Raw genomic sequence first — 17,542 nt, forward strand, 5'->3', positions numbered from 1 at the left:
CATTCCTCACTGGAGGAAAGTATACTGCATACTAGACCAGTGATTATTTTATCTGACTCACTCAACTATGTGTGAAAGAATCCCACAACACTGAAACAGAGCATGATGGTACAAGCCCTGTGTGTTTTTTTTTTCAATTTTTAAAAGATTTTTTTGTTTTTATTTTTATTTTTTTTAGAGAGAGAAAGTGTGAGCACCAGGAGGCTGGGGAGGAAGGGAGAGGGAGAGAGTGTCTAGGCAGACTGTGTGCTGAATGCAGAGCCCGACATGGGGTTTGATCTTACAACCCTGAGATCAAGACCCGAGTCAAAACCGAAAGTCGGATGCTTAACCAACTGTGCCACCCGGGAGCCCCCAATTCCTGCGCTTTTATAGTGTGAGAAGAAATTGACCGGGAGAAAGGGATGTCAGTTCTAGACCTCACTATCGCCCCCAAGTAAACCACTTCTGGTCTCATAGGAAGAGTACGGGGGTATGGGCTCTGGAATGAGAGACCCAGGTTGGAATCCTGGCTCCATGGCTTGCTAGTTATAAGACTTCAGGCAAATTAATGACTTCTGCCTTAGCAACTGCGTTGACAGAGCTGGAAAAGTAACAGTGGCAATGGGTTAGTGTAAGAAATGGTACAGCGCTCTGCACAGGACCTGGTGCATTTTAGCAGCTCAGGAAATACCGGATACCTTCGTTTTTGGGTCTCAATTTCTACCTGTGTGTAAAACGTAGGATGGATTTATTTATTTATTTATTTATTTACAACTTAGTTATGTGATGATCGTGAGGCTCTTTCCAGTTCTGAAGTCCCATCATCTTTTTATCTTTACCGGTGCAAACAGTACTGAGAATCTTTGAAATCTGCTGCATTCTGATGCATGTGCCTCTTCTAATTTCCTCAGGTTTAATTTTTCCTTTTTCGAGCTTCTTTGAGATGGGCAATTAAATCATTAATTGCCAAACTCTCTTTTAATATACACATTGGAAACTCTGCATTTCCTCCTTTTTACCCCATGAGCACTGCTTTAGTTGAACCCCGTGTATTCAGATGTTGCTTTCATTTTAGTTGGTTAAGAATATTCAAAAATTCCCCTGGTGATATTTCTTCTTCCACCATGGTTTATTTAAAACTATGCTGCTTAACTTCCACATATTGGGAGATTCTGCAGTTAGCTGGCAGTGATTTTTTTTTTTTTTAAATTCCATTAAGGTCAGTACACACATTTAGTACAATTTCAATCCTCTGAAATTTGTTGCCTTGTGTTATTACCTGCCATATGGATGAATCACACTTTATACTTTAGCAAATATTCTATGTGTAACTGAAAAAAAGCTGTAATCTGTAGCTATTGGTTGTAACGGCTACAATATAAAAACATCAGCTGGGTCTTGGTGGGTCGTGTTCTGCAAATCCACACACTCAACTGATTTTTGCTTCCTGCCCAATTGCTCAGATACTAAAAGAAGTTCATAAAAATTTCCACCTATCAATTTTTCTTTTAGTTTTGTCAAGCTTTGCTTTGTATACAGGCATACCGTGCTTAATTTCGGGTCTCTGTGTCACGTTTCAGTAACTCTTGAAATATGTCGACCTTTTTCATCTCTGTATTTGTTCGGGTTATCTGTGATCTTTGATGTTACTCTTGTAATCGCGTTTTGGGGGCGGCCACGAACCCTGTCCATTAAGGACAGGGAACTTCCATTGATAAACGTGTGTGTTCTGCCTGCTCCGCCCACAAGCCGTCCCAGGTCTCTCTCTTTCCTTGGGCCTCCCTTTTCTCTGAGACACAATAATAGCACAATTAGGCTGATTAAAAACTTTACCGTGGTCTCCAGGTGTTTAAGAGAGAGAGAGTCACACGTCTCTCACTTGAAATCAATAGCTAATGACTGAGCTTCGTGAGGAAAGCATGGTAAGAGCTGAGACAGGCTGAAAGCCAGGCCTCTTGGCCAAACGGTGAATGCAAAGGAAAAGTTCCTGAAGGCAGGTGACGGTGCTTGAGTGAACACAGGAATGGTAAGACAGCCTTACTGCTGGCAGGGAGGATGCTCATCCGGACAGAAAATCAAACCAGCCACAACAGCCCCCTGACCCAAAGTCTAACCCAGAGCAAGGCCCTAACTCTCTTCAGTTCTGTGAAGGCTGAGGAAGGCGAGGAAGCTGAGAAGGGAAGTCTGAAGCTAGCAGAGGTTGGTTCATGAGGTTTAGAGAAAGAAGCCATCTCTATAACATGAGAGCACGAGGTGAGGAAGCACGTGCTCACATATGAACCGCAGCAAATTATCCAGGAGATCTGGGCAAGATGGTTAACAAAGGGCTACACTAAGCAGATCTTCAATGTAGACAAAACAGCTTTCTATTGGAAGATGATGCCAACTAGGACTTTCATAGTCTGAGAGAGGAAGTCGGTGGTTGGCTTCGAAGGACAGGCGGTTCTCTAGTTAGGGGCCAAAGCAGCTGGTGACTTTCAGTCGAAGCCAGTGCTCATGTACCATTTCAAAAATCCTAGGGCCCTCAAGGATTATGCTAGATCTACTCTGCCTGTGTTCTGTAAATGGAACAACAAAGCCTGGGTGACAGCCCGTCAGTTAACAGCATGATTTACGAATTAGCACACTGTTAAGACCTACTGCTCAGCAAGATTCCTTTGAAAATCTTACTGTTCACTGACCATGCACCTGGTCACCCAAGACGTGATGGAGATGGACGAGATCAATGTGATTTTCATGTCCACTAACACAACCATTCTGCAGCCCATGGAGCAAGGTGTCATTTCAACTTGCAAGTCTTATCAAAGAAATGCATTTTATAAAGCTGTAGGTGCCATAGAAGGGATTCTTCTGGTGGATCTGGTAAACTGAAAGCTGTCTGGAAAGGATTCGTGGTTCTTCATAAGGTGCCATGAAGAACATTTGCAATTCATGGGAAAATGAAATTGATGCATATAAACAAAAGGACCCTAACAGGAGTTTGGAAGAAGAGGATTCCAATCCTCATGGGTTACTTTGAGGGGTTCAAGGCTTCAGTGGAGGAAGTAATGCAGATGTGGTACAGAGAACAAGAGAACTGAGGGAGAGTCTGCAGAAGATATGATTGAAGCGCTTCAAGCTCATGATAAAACTTAAACAGATGACGAGCTGCTTCTTACGGATGAGCAAAAAAGGTGGTTTCCTGAGATAGAATCTTCTCTTGGTGAAGACTCTGTGAAGATTATTGAAATGACAACAAAGTGTTTAGAGTAGTACATAAACTAAGTTGCCGGGGCACCTGGGTGGCTCAGTAGGTTAAGCAGCTGCCTTCGGCTCAGGTCATGATCCCAGGATTCTGGGATCGAGCCCTGTGTCAGGCTCCCTGCTCAGCAGAGAGCCTGCTTCTCCCTCTCCCTGCTACTGTGCCTACTTGTGCTCTTTCTCTATCAAATACAGAAATAAAATCTTAAAAAAAGATCATTAAGTTGGTGAGGCACTGGTGGGGTCTGAGAGGACTCCAATTTTTAAAAAAGTTCTAGTGGGGGTAGAATTCTATCAAATGGCACCAGCAAAAACATTATGACTTGGTGAACCTCAGATGATAGTTGGCATTTTTGAGCCATGAAATATTTTTAAGTGAATACATTAGGTTTTTTTTTTTTGGACTGCATGCTATTATTAATAGACTACGGTATAGTGTAAACATAACTTTTATGTGCACTAGAAAACCAGAAAATTCATTTGATTCACTTTATTGTGGTATTCACATTATTGTGGTGGTCTGGAACCAAATCCTCAGTATCTTTGAGGTGTGCCTGTATTTTGAAGCCATGTTATTAGGTGCTTATAAATATAGGAATTATATATATATATATATATATATATTTATTTTTTTTTTTTTGAGAGAGAAAGAGTGAGTGCATGTGACCCTGAGTGGGGGTGGAGGGGCAGAGGCACAGGGAAAGGGAGAGAGAATCTAACATGGAGCCTACTCGGGGCTCGATCTCACAATCCTGAGATCATGACCTGGGCTGAAATCAGGAGTTGGATACTTCACTGACTTAGCCATCCAGGCACCCCTATTATATCTTCTCAATGAATTGAACTTCTTATCATTATGAAATGTGCCTTTATCTTCTTAGCTTAAAGCCTACTGTGTGGTATTGGTAAAACTTTCTTTCAATTAGTATACAGCACATAGTTGAATCTGTACTGAAGATACAGAATCTAATTGAATCTAATTGAAGTCTTTAGTCTGTTTACATTTAATGAAATAGTTGGGTTTAAGGCTATAATTTTTCTATTTATTGCACCCATTCTTTACTCTTCTTTTCTCGTCTTCTTTTAGAGGAATTATTCTGTTTAGTTTCTTACATGAAATTTTTGTACCATTTTGTATCCTTATTTAGTGGTTCTCCTATATATAGTTATGTTACAATATTCATCCTTGACTTACTACAGATCAGCTTTAATTTTTGCTTTTATCACTTCCCAAATAATGCAAGACTACTTTTGTCCCTTTTGCCCTTTGAGCTATTTTGGTCTTACTTCTTTACATGTTACTATCTCTACACAGCACAATTACTGTTGCTGAACCCAGTCAGTAGTACTCTTTACCCTTATCCTGATTTTCAGTGCTCTTGATTCCCTCTTACAGATTTGAGCTTCTATCTGTGGTCATTTTCTCTAAGGCAGAAAACCATCTTTTAGTTTTCTTTTTAGAAAACTTTTCTGTTTTTGTCTGAAAACATCTTTGTTTCATTTTTACTTTTGTAGGATACTCCCACTAGGTAGGCCAGTCTAGCTTGGCTGTTTTCTTCTTTTAGCTCTTTAAAGATGTCATTTCATTGTCTTCTGACATCCAGAACTTCTCTACTAAAAAGTCAAATGGTAGTATCTCTGTTGTTTTCTGAATCTAATATATATATAAATGTATGTAATGAATGTATGAATGGATGCAATGAATGATATATATATATATATATACTTATTGCCTGGGGCACCTGGGTGACTGAAAGTCACCCCCCTCTTCTCTGATGGATGTTAAGGTGTTTTTTTCCCTTTATTTTTGCTTTTCAGCAGTTTACCACAATGTGCTTAGGTGCAATTGTCTTGGAGTTTACTGACTACTTGAACCTGTGTGGGTTGAGGTCTTCAAGTGGTTTTGGAAAATTCTCCCTTGTCACTTCTTTCATGTTCTCTTTCTTGGTGTCTTTTTCTGGGACTCCAATTACACTATGTGAGATCTGTGCCTCTTATGTCTCTTCCACTTCATTCTATTTTTCCTACTCTTTTAAAGAAAATCTGTGCTTCAATATGGATATTTTTAATTGACTTCTCTTGGAGTTCACTAACCCAGTCTTCTACTGTTGAATTTACTATTAAACTCTTCAAATAAGTTTTAACTTTTAGCTACTGTATATTTTCATTTTAAAATATCCATTTGATTCTTTTGTATTTTTAATAGAGTCTATTTCTTTGTTGAAATTATCCATTTTCTCATTAATTTTCCTATCTTTCTATTTTCATTAACATTTAAAATAGTTATTTACAGATTTGCCTGCCTACTCTATCCTCTTGGACATCTGGGGGTATGACTTCTATTATCTACTTTTCCTTGTTTATTAATCATATTTTCTTTGCATGGCATTCTTTGCATGGCTTGTAATTTTCATTGTATTCTGGGCATTATTTTTTATCGAAGCATAATTAACATACATTATATTAGTTTCAGGTGTACAACACTGATTCAACAATTCTATACATTACTCGGTGCTCCCACAAGAAATGTAGCCACCATCTTTTACCATACACCCTTATACTACTGTTGACTATATTCTCTGTTGTGTAATTTTCATTTCTGTGACATTTATAACTGGAATTTTGTACCTCTTAATCCTCTTTATCTATTTCACCCATATCCCCACCCAGCTCCCTCTTAGGAACCACCAGTTCTCTGAATTTAAGTGTCTGTTTTCTTGGTTTGTTATTTATTTGGTCCAATTTGCTTTTTAGATTCCACATATAAGTGAAGTCATACAGAGAAGATATTTGCAAATGACCTATCTGATAAAGGGCTGGTATCCAAAATATGTACAGAACTTATAAAACTCAACACCCCAAAACAAGTAACCAGTTAAAAAACAGGCAGAAGACATACAGATAGCTAACAGACACATGAAAAGATGCTCAACATCACTCATCATTGGGGAAATACAAATCAAAACTATGATGAGGTATCACCTCACACCTGTCAGAATGGCTGAGATTAACAACAGATGTTGGCGAGGATGCGGAGAAAGAGGAACTCTCTCACACTGTTGGTGGGAATGCAAAACTGGTGCAGCTACTCTGGAAAACAGTATGGAGGTTCCTCAAAAAGTTAAAAGTAGGGGCGCCTGGGTGGCTCAGTGGGTTAAGCCTCTGCCTTCGGCTCAGGTCATGATCCCAGGGTCCTGGGATCAAGCCCCGCGTCGGGCTCTCTGCTCTGCGGGGAGCCTGCTTCCTCCTCTCTTTCTGCCTGCCTCTCTGCCTACTTGTGATTTCTCTCTGTCAAAAAAATAAATAAAATCTTTAAAAAAAAAAAAAAAAAAAGTTAAAAGTAGAGCCACCCTATCGCCCAGCAATTGCACTACTAGGTATTTACCCAAAGGATACAAAAATACTGATTCAAAAGGATATATGCACTGTGATGTTTATAGCAGTATTATCAATAATATACAAATTACGGAAAGAGCCCAAATGTCCATCGACTGATAAGTGGATCAAAAAGTTGTGATATCTTTACACAGTGGAATATTAGCCATAAAAAAGAATGAGATCTTGCCATTTGTAATGACATGGATGGAGCTACAGAGTATTATGCTAAGCGACAGAAGCCAGAGAAAGACAACGTGACGTCACTCATATGTGGAATTTGAGAAACAAAACAGATGAACGTGGAAAAAGGCAAACCATAAAACAGACTCTTCACTATAGAGAACACACTAAGGATTGCTGGAGGGGAGTTGGGTGGGGGAAATGGATTAAATGAGTGATGGGGATTAAGGGGGGCACAGGTTGTGATGAGCACTGGGTGTTGTAAGTGATGAAATAATTCTATACCTGAAACTAAATTACACTGTATGCTAATGAACTAGAATTTAAATAAAAACTTGAAACTACAGTAAGTGAAATCATAGCATTTGTTTTCTTTGATTTATTTCATTTAGTATAATACCCTCTAGGTCCATCTACGTTGCTGCAAATGGCAAGATCTCATTTCTCATGACTAATAAACCATTGTATGTATGTATGTATATATGTATACACACACACACACACACACACACACATACATACATACACACACACCACAGATTCTTTATCCATTCACTTATGGATGGACACTTGAGTTGCTTCTATACCTTGGCTGCTGTAAATAATGTCGCAAAAAACCCACAGAAGTGTATATAACTAATTAATATATGAATTAGTGTTTTTGTTTTCTTTGTGTAAATACCCAGTGGGATTACTGGATCATATGGTACTTTTATTACTGTGTGTTGTCTTTGGAGAAATGTCTGCTCATGTCTTCTGCCCATTTTTTTTAAAAGATTTTATTTGACAGAGAGAGATCACAAGTAGGCAGCGAGGCAGGCAGAGAGAGAGAGAGGAGGAAAGCAGGCTCCCTGCTAAGCAGAGAGCCCGATGTGGGACTCGATCCCAGGACCCTGAGATCATGACCTGAGCCAAAGGCAGAGTCTCAACCCACCGAGCCACTCAAGCGCTCCTCTTCTGCCCCTTTTTAATCAGCTTTCTTTTTTGGTGTTGTGTAGGTTCTTCATATATTTTTGGATATTAACCCTTTATCAGACATATCATTTGCAAATATCATCTCCCTTTCCATGGGTTGTCTTTTTGTTTTGTTGACGGTTTCCTTTCCTGAAAAAAACTTTTTTTTTGGTGTAGTGCCAATAGATTATTTTTGTTTCTGTTTCCCTTGCCTGAGGAGACATATCTAGAAAAATGTTGCTGAGGCTAATGTCTATGAGATTACTGCCTGTGTTTTCTTCTAGGAGTTAGGTCTTTAATCCATTTTGATTTTTTGTGTCTGGTGTAAAGAAGGTGGTTCAGTTTTCCAGGCACCATTTGTTGAAGAGACTATCCTTTTCCCATTGTATATTCTTGGCTCCTTTGTCATAGATTAATTGACCACATAAGTGTGGGTTTATTTTTGGGCTCCCTCTTCTTTTTTTTTTTTTTTTAAAGATTTTATTTATTTATTTGTCAGAGAGAGAGAGGGAGAGAGAGCGAGCACAGGCAGACAGAATGGCAGGCAGAGGCAGAGGGAGAAGCAGGCTCCCTGACGAGCAAGGAGCCCGACGTGGGACTCGATCCCAGGACGCTGGGATCATGACCTGAGCCGAAGGCAGCTGCTTAACCAACTGAGCCACCCAGGCGTCCCTGGGCTCCCTCTTCTATTCCTTTTATCAATGTGTCTATTTTTGTCTGGGTATTGTATTTAAAAGAACTCTTATTTATAGGTTCCTTTTCTTATGTTAGAGTGACAGGATAAGAGGCTAACGTGTTAGTCTCTTCAGTATTTGAACTGGGTGCAACTAGGTTGTAGTTTTGGTTGATTCAGTTGACTTTGAGTTAAAATGCATCAGGGGCAAGACTTGAATATTCATGTTAGGTTTTAGTGGACTTTGTCTCCTAAACACTAAGACTGTGGAAGAAGACTTCATTCTGCTTTTCCATCCTAGCTTTCCATCATCCCGTGGGGCCCACAGATGGGCACGTGTCTCATGGAGAACACAGCTGAGACTTTGGGGATCCTCCATCTGTAAAGCCAGCTCACCAAGGAAGGGCTTTTCTCTCTGGAAACTAACTTGTCTAATCATCTATATCTTCCTAGCTCTACGATCTCTCTAAATATAGGATGTTTATAGTTTAAGTTGTTGAAATTCTACTCCGAAGCAGAAGTCCGTTGGACTGTAGTTTTCAAAGAACATTTTTTTCTTACCAATTAAGAGTTATACAGAGACTGGCTGCTCTCCCATTTACTTTCTTTTCTCCATACATCTTTTTACCATCCAAAACATGCCATACCACGGGAATCATGAAACAGTGGCTTAAACTATATGTATTAGGAGAAATGAACTGGAGGGCACTCTTAGATTCTTCCACCAAGATAACTGTCTTTTCAATAGTAATTTTCAAGGTCTGCCCACTGTAACATTCCTTTGGTGATGATGGGGTAATTTATTGTTGGAACATAATTGGAACCTATTTTGGAGCTATGGTGACTAGTTGATAGCAACTGGACAAACTTAATTTTATAATAATAAAAAAAAGTCTCTGAAAAACTAAGGTTTTAGATTTTTATTTAATTTTTTAAAGAAAATACTTAAAAATCTAGATTAATTTAAATGGTTTTCCAGTTCAGATCAATGACTATCTTTCTATGTTTAGTACATTTTGGTTAGTAAACCTATACTTACAAAGATGAGAACTAAGTCATATAAGACCCTGCACAACTTTATTGAGTACAAACCAAGACTTATATTTTTTCATGTTTGTATTTAATTGAGAATTAAAGGTAAATCGATCATATACTGGAATGTGGATAAAATATTTTCCAAAGCTAAACTGTTATAATACATTCTTTCAAATTCAGAGAATTTGAAAATTACTTTAAAAAAAGAAACAATCTGGGGGCGCCTGGGTGGCTCAGTGGGTTAAAGCCTCTGCCTTCAACTCAGGTCGTGATCCCAGGGTCCTGGGATTGAGCCCCACATCGGGCTCTCTGGGCAGCGGGGAGCCTGCTTCCCCTTCTCTCTCTCTCTGCCTGCCTCTCTGCCTACTTATGATCTCTGTCAAATAAATAATATTAAAAAAAAAAGAAAAAAAAACAATCTGAACCATTAAAGGCAGCATAACGTCATTCTGAAGGAGAGTGGGGACACAGGTGATAGAGAATTGATCCCTATACCATAGGTGTCATTCAGTGGTGTCCCTCAGGGATGTACAAATATGGAAAGGTTTAATTTTTACCAGTAACAAGGAGGGACCTTTGTTTGTTTCATCTTTCCTCTTCTGCTTAGTGGAGAAACTTAAAATTGCTCAGTAATGATAGATTCCTCAGTCCAACCCTTTCTGTTTTTGTCTTTCTGGTTTGAAATCTAGCCTGGTTGAAAATGTCTATTTCTGAGTTTCTTTCTTCCCACTTTGTGCACAGTCTTCGGTGCGGCTGCCAGGAGCTGCCCATGACAGGCAAGCGTGGGGCCTGCTCTCTGCCCGTACCATCCAGGCTGCTGGTGGTAGGAGGGTGTATGCAGGGGTGGGGTGTGGAGGTCCGGTTTGGTGTCCACTTACACTCAGCTGAGAATGATGGCAGTCGTCCCATTCTTTTGGTCTCCGTTGCTTCTCTATCCAATGCTGACAGACTATGTCTGTTTATATCTGGTACCCCAACGAGGAGGATGCTCTATGGGCTTTGGCTCCCTGAGACTTGTGGGAATTGACAAAGCCTACCACAGGCAGCGTTCTCTTTGGCCCGACTCTAAGATATGGGGACTGCCCCCTTGTGTGTGAGGTCCTGGAATCTTCTCTTACCTGTCTCAGTCAGTAGTAACTAGAACTCTCTGCGTTGGCTCCCCACACTGGCCTGGCCTGACTCCCCTAGAGCAGCCTACCAATGCCTTTCTCTCCGTAAATTTCTATGTCGTCCACTCCAAACTGATGGATGGAGTGAGACGCCGTCTGCATCCCCCACAGCTCCTACATACTTGGAGGCAGCTCCCTTAATTCTGTAAGGAAATTTTTCAAACCTCCCAGTTCTTCAAGCCAGCAGAGTAGTTGTTCTTATCTACTTTGGTCAAGAGACAGAACTTCACCTAAGTTCCAGGGTCAATGCTCGAATGTCACAAGCAATTCTTTTGAGGTACTTCAAATTTGGAAGGATGACAAGAAGAAAAGCCATCCTCTCCATAAACACACATAATGAAGAGAGACGGGACTGAGAGAAATCTGCTCTCTCCAAAGGACAATGCTCCTCTCCCCCTTCATAAGGAGTTCTTATGGACTAAGTAGGTGGGGCAGGTTGGTGGGAAATATTCCGCTAACCCTTCATACTTTGAGGGGGGAGGGACTGAGGCAGTTCCCTGCAGATAATGACTCTGATCTTAAGTGTAAGCTGTCTTCTGTTAAGAGCAGTCCTGGTCAAAATCCCTCCTTGGGAGTAGGTAACGGTCTGAGTAAATTCCAGCAAATTCATATCTAGCAAATGAATATATACTCTACATTTTACAACGTGTGTTAAGAATGAACTCAAAAACCCTTTATGACTTTAATATCTGATGGTGTGAATCTAGTCCTGGTGCTTTTCCACATTTAGACTGTCCTCATCATTTTCAAAGGGAAGGATTTCCAATATTATAGAAATGTCCATTATGAGTAAAAACATTTTATTCTCATTTGAATAACTTAAATCACAACTTAATAATAACTAATGGCTGTGTAGTCTTTTATAAAGAACTCCTATCACATTTGGTTCCTACAAACTACCTTTGCATTTATTCAGTATTTACTTGTTGTCTATGGTTATTTCCCCCATTTTAAAGCATGGTGCGGTTAGTTAACTGCCCTGTCAGAACCAGAGTTTTAACTCAGGTTGTGAAATTAAACTTCTGGGTTTTTCCCCACAGTGGATCCTTTCATATAAGAAAGTGATGTCTTCTAATGTAGGACGTGTCTCCCGAGTCAAACCTCAGAGGGTAGAACTGGACACAGGTACTGGCCCCTTACTCTAATCCATCCTTGTGATCAAAACCCAGTGTACAGACAGCTCTGTAGGATGAACGGGCACAGGCTGCATGACTCCAGGGCCTCAGGCCATACCCCAAAGGACAACTTGTAGGAGAGGAAACTGGAGAGATCCAAACACATGAAACATATAGGTCCAAGTTCCCCTGGGTACTTAAAAATGAAAGCTTTGTTTGGTTCCTGAATTCATCTGTAACATAGGGTTACTACCTGTAAAGCCTTTGAAAATACAAAAACTTTGTCATTCAGCAATAGTGAATTTTCTTGCCAAAGAAAATTTTAGCCCTAGGGAAAATAATATGCCATATTTTGCAACCCACAGGGGTCATCATGACTTCTAGAAGTGCCACAAGGGAGCGCAGAGCAAGGAAATTGGAGCTCAAAAGCGACACCTAGACGCCTGCTGTTACCATAGTTACAAAAGGAAAGGAAGGAAGTACTATTTCCCATAAGTAGTGAGGTTAAGTCTTGCCTGATTTGGGATCACTGGGGTGAATAATCCTAGCCTTACCCACAGAGTTTCATCATGGTTGCCGTGAGTTTCAACATGAAGCAGGGAGCAGGAAGAGGGATAAATCATTTGTTTACACTCACGAAGCTGTTCCTGATACTCCGTCACGTAACCTTTACTCTCAGAACCTGCTGAAACATGCCGGCTTTATTCACTCCCCTACCAGCAAATTCTAAGAATTAATGGTCATGACTAATTTTAGTTAGTTTGGGTAGGACATGCCACAGGGAGATAAAGGAGGGGAGAATGTCTTTTTCATTCCTCAATTTCTGAGGCTGGATCAGGACAGTGGGGGTGGAGAGCATCACAACTGTGACTCCCTAGGGCATACCATGGAACCCGTTCTGACTCATCTTCCAGTCTGAATCTCTTCTCCCGCACCCCTGCCAGACTGCGTTATATTCCCTCCTCCGAGGACAACTTTCTTGGTGATGCTCTCATTACAATTTGGGCGGGGAGAGTTCATCTTTAGATCATTTTGAGAGATAACAGTGATTACCACAAGTAACATAAACACGTACTATGGACTGCTGTAGGTGAGACCCTACAAAAGAGCTCTGGAGTCTCATTTCATCTTCCGAATGACCGCAGGAGCTAGATAACTAGCCTCTTCATCATCTTCTCCAGAGGAAGAGACTGAGGCTCAGGGTAGTAAGGAAACTCCTCCACTATCATGCGGCTATGAAATAATGTCAGAACCCAGGGCTCTGTGAGACCCCAAAACTAGTGAATGCTGAATCTTCCAACTTCTTTACCCAGCACTGAAACCTGTCTCTGTGTACTTTCTATCCACTGGTCTTAGTTCTATCCTCTGAAGACCCGTCCGTGGAAAAAGTCTTAAACCCTTACCCCTACTAGATCATCTGATATTGAACATGGCTTTTGGGACTTTCTGTGTTGTCACTGTTTTTAGATGTCCATTCTTCAACCCCGTAAGCCATCTGTTTTCTCTGGGCTCTCTGGGTTTCCTGCATTAGCATTCCAAGGGGGCTCCACGCTCTGCCCTCTATCCTACACTCGACAGCCATGGTGGGCCTTAAAATACATCAGATCACTGCAGTCCTCTGCTTAGAACACTCTGTGGCTTCTCAGGTCATCGAAAGCAAAATCTCTGCAGCCAACTTCATGACGCTAAAGCCCAAGACAGGACCTCCTCTCCGGTCCTCTCCCCTCCTGCCCATACTGTTCCCTCAACATGCCAAGCGTGATCCCAACTGCTCTCCCTGGAACAGTGAGGCCTTCTCCCTCCTTCTTGTAGTCTTCTCCACAGCACTTATGATTTTCCTTCTTTCCTTCATTTTTGCCTGCCCTTTCCCTGTGACCCCACAAGAATGCAAGCAAGCTCTGAAAAGCAGGGAGTTTTAGTTCAAATCTCAGGTTAAATCCTAAGTGGTGCACAAAATTACCATTTCACAAGGGTCAGCCTACCCTGTCCCCAGCACTAAGAGCCTCCCAGGGCCCAGCAGCATTCAAGAAGTAGCAGGTAAATAAGTGAATGACCTATACACTGATACTAAAAATGTTACAGAGCTTTTATGCACTTTGTTATCCTCAGTAAGAACTTCCCTATCAACTGGCCAGATTTCTGATAGCATGTCTTCCTAATCCTACCGGGAGCCTAACAGATATGCAAACAAAGATTAAAAACTCTTGTAGACCCCAAATCTAGCTTTGAACTGTAGGAGAGTTTCCTTGAAGCATTCACCAGTAATTTTAAGCTCCTCCATCTGCCTCCAGACATCCTGTGTTGAGAGGGGCAACTTTGTATCAACTGCTAGAATCTATTTGGATTCAGGATAAGGTCCTTTCTTAAGCTCAATGCAGGCAATGGTTTTACACAACCACCTGCTACAGAATGACCTACTTATCTTACTACCCCTGTGTTAAGACAGAAGAGTGGGTATTCTTTGGTAAATAATATTCCACTTGAAAAATCTGTTAATTTGTAGCTTTTAATGAACATGTAGCTGAAGATCACTCCAAAGACAAATTTTTTCACCCCTCAGGGCACTGTTTCCTATTGGTGGATTTGACATCGTTCGATGATTGACTTTAACAATGGTTCAGTCACTGTGTTAAAAAATTGCCAAAAATTCTAGCGTCAAGACATGGAGATACTATGATCGAATACATTACCCGGTGTGAGGAAAATCAGGCTGCTCACTGTGGACTGACACAGTAATCCTCTCTGCTGATCACAAGGTGTTGGGGGAGTTGTCGTCAAACCCCAGTCATCCCTTCAATTACCATTTCAAATTATTCACCGTTAATTTGCAGTGCTGCTTATGGAAGGCTGAAGGTTTTGTTCTCACACATTGAGGGCAAGGAGACAGTTTAAAGGTTTTAAATAGACACAGAAAAGCCAGTATTTTTTTTCCTCATTCAAAATAATTAAAAGTCCCTTTAGAATCACACATCAACAATTCTCACAGTAATCCACAATTTCATATAAAGCATGAGTTTTTTTATACCCACAACAAAACATGGACCTGCAGAAGTTTTCAAACAATCCTCCAGCAGCTTCATGCGAGTCTTCTGGAGCTCTGGGCTGTCCCATTCGTCTTCCTCGATGCCCCAGTAGAGATCTATGACCTGGAAACCAAAGGATGAGGCAGGATTAATTTACCTGCAGGAAAAATTCATTTACCTGTGGGCTTTATTCTTATTTACAATGTTAAGCTAACGTGACTTTTAACTCTTCTCTTTGCAGCATGTTTTCCCTTAAGAGGGAAAATTATATTTAAGATCTGTTCAAATAGATATGCTTTTCATCCCATGATGGGCTAGGGATGAACATTATAATTTCTTTTGTTTCTTATTATATTGTTGACATGGCCCCAGAGAAAATGAAATGTTAAATGTCAGAGGCTTTGCGGGGGCAGACTTTCATTATATTGAAATGGTAACAGAATTTCAAAAAAAATGTTTGGAAGCACCTGGGATACGGTTACCACATTATTTGAGACAAAAAAATAGTCTATAATATTACTATGTATCTTAATATGAGAAGCGGGGGGCCTGGGTGGCCCAGTTGGTTAAGCGTCTGCCTTCGGCTCAGTCATGATCCCGGAGTCTTGGCATCAAAAACCCCACATTGGACTCCCTAAGCAGGGAGTCTGCTTCTCCCTCTGACCCTCCCCACTCTCTTGTATGCTCTCTTTCAAATAAATAAGTAAAATCTAAAAAAAAAATATGAGAAGGGAAAAAACACAATGGCAATTAATATATATTGACCTAAAGGCAAACACTGAACTTTCTTAAAAAAATAAAAAAACCTTAAAAAAGCCTGTTATGATGCTTTATCCCACAGAGATAGACATTTTGTTTATGTCTGTTTCATCTGAAAGCAGTTTGGCTTTCATCAATACATGTCTGAAAACCATGTATTGGAAACAATGAAAGGTGGTATGCCTTAATGAGAAGTGAGGATAATAGGATCTTCTATCTCCTTACTTCAAAAACTACGAGGGAAGATTCTGAGAGTCTGTAAAGACATTTACAAGCACACTCTTTTGAAAATCTGCTATGAAGAGCAATATGGGTTTCATTCCCTTTACTCAATGGCTATTCTGCATAAATAAAGTAAATGTTTCCAATTGCAGCTTTGAAGATTTCCTTTCTTTGTTTCCCACAAGCAGAAAAAGAACCTCCCCTCCTTACTCCTGGCTGGCACGGGCATTCAGGGAGATGGAAGCACAGAGGATGGGTTCTCCCTTGTGCCCCAGGCAGATCTCAGGGACACCTCTTGACCATGGCCCTGCATGGTTGTGTCTGCATCAGATCTTTGTCTATCTGCGTTTGAGTTTTTAGATGGCTGATAAAGATTTAACAACCTCTTAAAAAATATTCCTATGGCCTGGTCCGTAAGTTTTATAATAAATGAAACTATCCTACTGGGAGGGAGGGCTCTTCCCTTTAATCTACCTTAGAGGGTTTAACCACACTATCAAGGAAGGGACTATCTGAGATGATACCTTCAGTGTCCTATAAGACAGCCTGTAGCTGTGGCTATTTAAAAGTAAATAATAGTTTAAGTCAATTCAAGTACTTCATAGCCACATGTGGCTACTGACTCTCATGGGGGAAAGCACAGATACAGACCATGTCACCATCATGGAAACCATAATTTGACAGTTCTGTAAATAACTGAGATCACTACAACAAGACACTTTTGGCCATCTGCCAAGAAACTGTCAAACCCACAAATCTGCAACATGAATGGTAACTCTTATTTGTGCCTCACACAAACTGACCATCCTTCAGAGACCCTATTCTCCATCCTTTTGGCTACACCATTTGGACATACCTGAGGAAAGGTCTGATTTAGAACAGATGAAGAGAAACAAATGGTAAACATAAACAATATCAAGGATAATATCACAAAAGCTATAAATATATATGCCTGCTCGTCTCTCACCTAAAAGTATTGAATTATAACAATATAATTAGATTTGTAACATATATAAAAATGTTACATATATAACAACAGCACAAAAAGGGAATAGAGATATAAAGGAGTAATCTTTTTATAACTCACTAGAATTAAGTTGGTATAAATTATAAGTAGATTCTGATACATGTCTTAAAATAACTATGAAGAAAATAACATACAGTGAAAAACTAAAGGAATTGAAATGTCACACTAGAATATGTTCACTAAACATGAAACAAAAAAGTAAAAGGAACACAAAAGATATGAGAAAAAAAGTAGAATGGCAGATGTGAATCCAACTATATTCATACCATTAAGTGTGAATGAGTTAATACAACCCAAAGCAGAAATTGTCAGACTGGATTAACACTATATGCTTATGCAGTCTATAGACATGACACTTTAGATTCAAATAGGTTGAAAGTAAAAGGATGGAAAAAGATACATCATGCAAGCAGTAACCATAAGAAAGCTCACATGATTACTGATATCAGCCAAGAGATTTTAAGACAAAATGTAATGAGAGATAAAAAAGGACATTTTATAAAGATGAAAAGGTGGATTCATCAAAAAGATATAACAATTATAAATGTATATACAAAACAGTCTTAAAATACCTTAAGTACAACTGACAGAAGTGAAGGAAAAACAATTCAACTATATTAGTTAGAGACTTAAGTATCTCACATTCAACAATGGAAAGGATGACTATGAAGATGATCAATTAAAAAGTCAAAGACTGGAACAATATTATAAACTTACTAGATCTAACATATTTATAGAACAATCTACCCAACAAAAGAATATACATTCTTTTCAACTATACATAA

The 17,542-nt window shown here is 39.9% G+C and overlaps 1 protein-coding gene across 1 annotated transcript in view; it reads right to left on the reverse strand.

Moving 5' to 3' along the window:
- The window catches only part of LOC111149025 (NACHT and WD repeat domain containing 2), a 181,612-nt gene that overhangs the window by 77,142 nt on the left and 86,928 nt on the right, over positions 1-17,542 (reverse strand). The window contains exon 3 of the mRNA XM_022505913.1: positions 14,756-14,872. Coding sequence (XP_022361621.1) covers positions 14,756-14,872 — 117 coding nt within the window. The remainder of the gene's footprint in view (positions 1-14,755; positions 14,873-17,542) is intronic.

This window comes from Enhydra lutris, unplaced genomic scaffold (genome assembly GCF_002288905.1).
Source record: "Enhydra lutris kenyoni isolate GAN:26980312 unplaced genomic scaffold, ASM228890v2 scaffoldscaffold21, whole genome shotgun sequence".
NCBI lineage: Eukaryota > Metazoa > Chordata > Mammalia > Carnivora > Mustelidae > Enhydra > Enhydra lutris.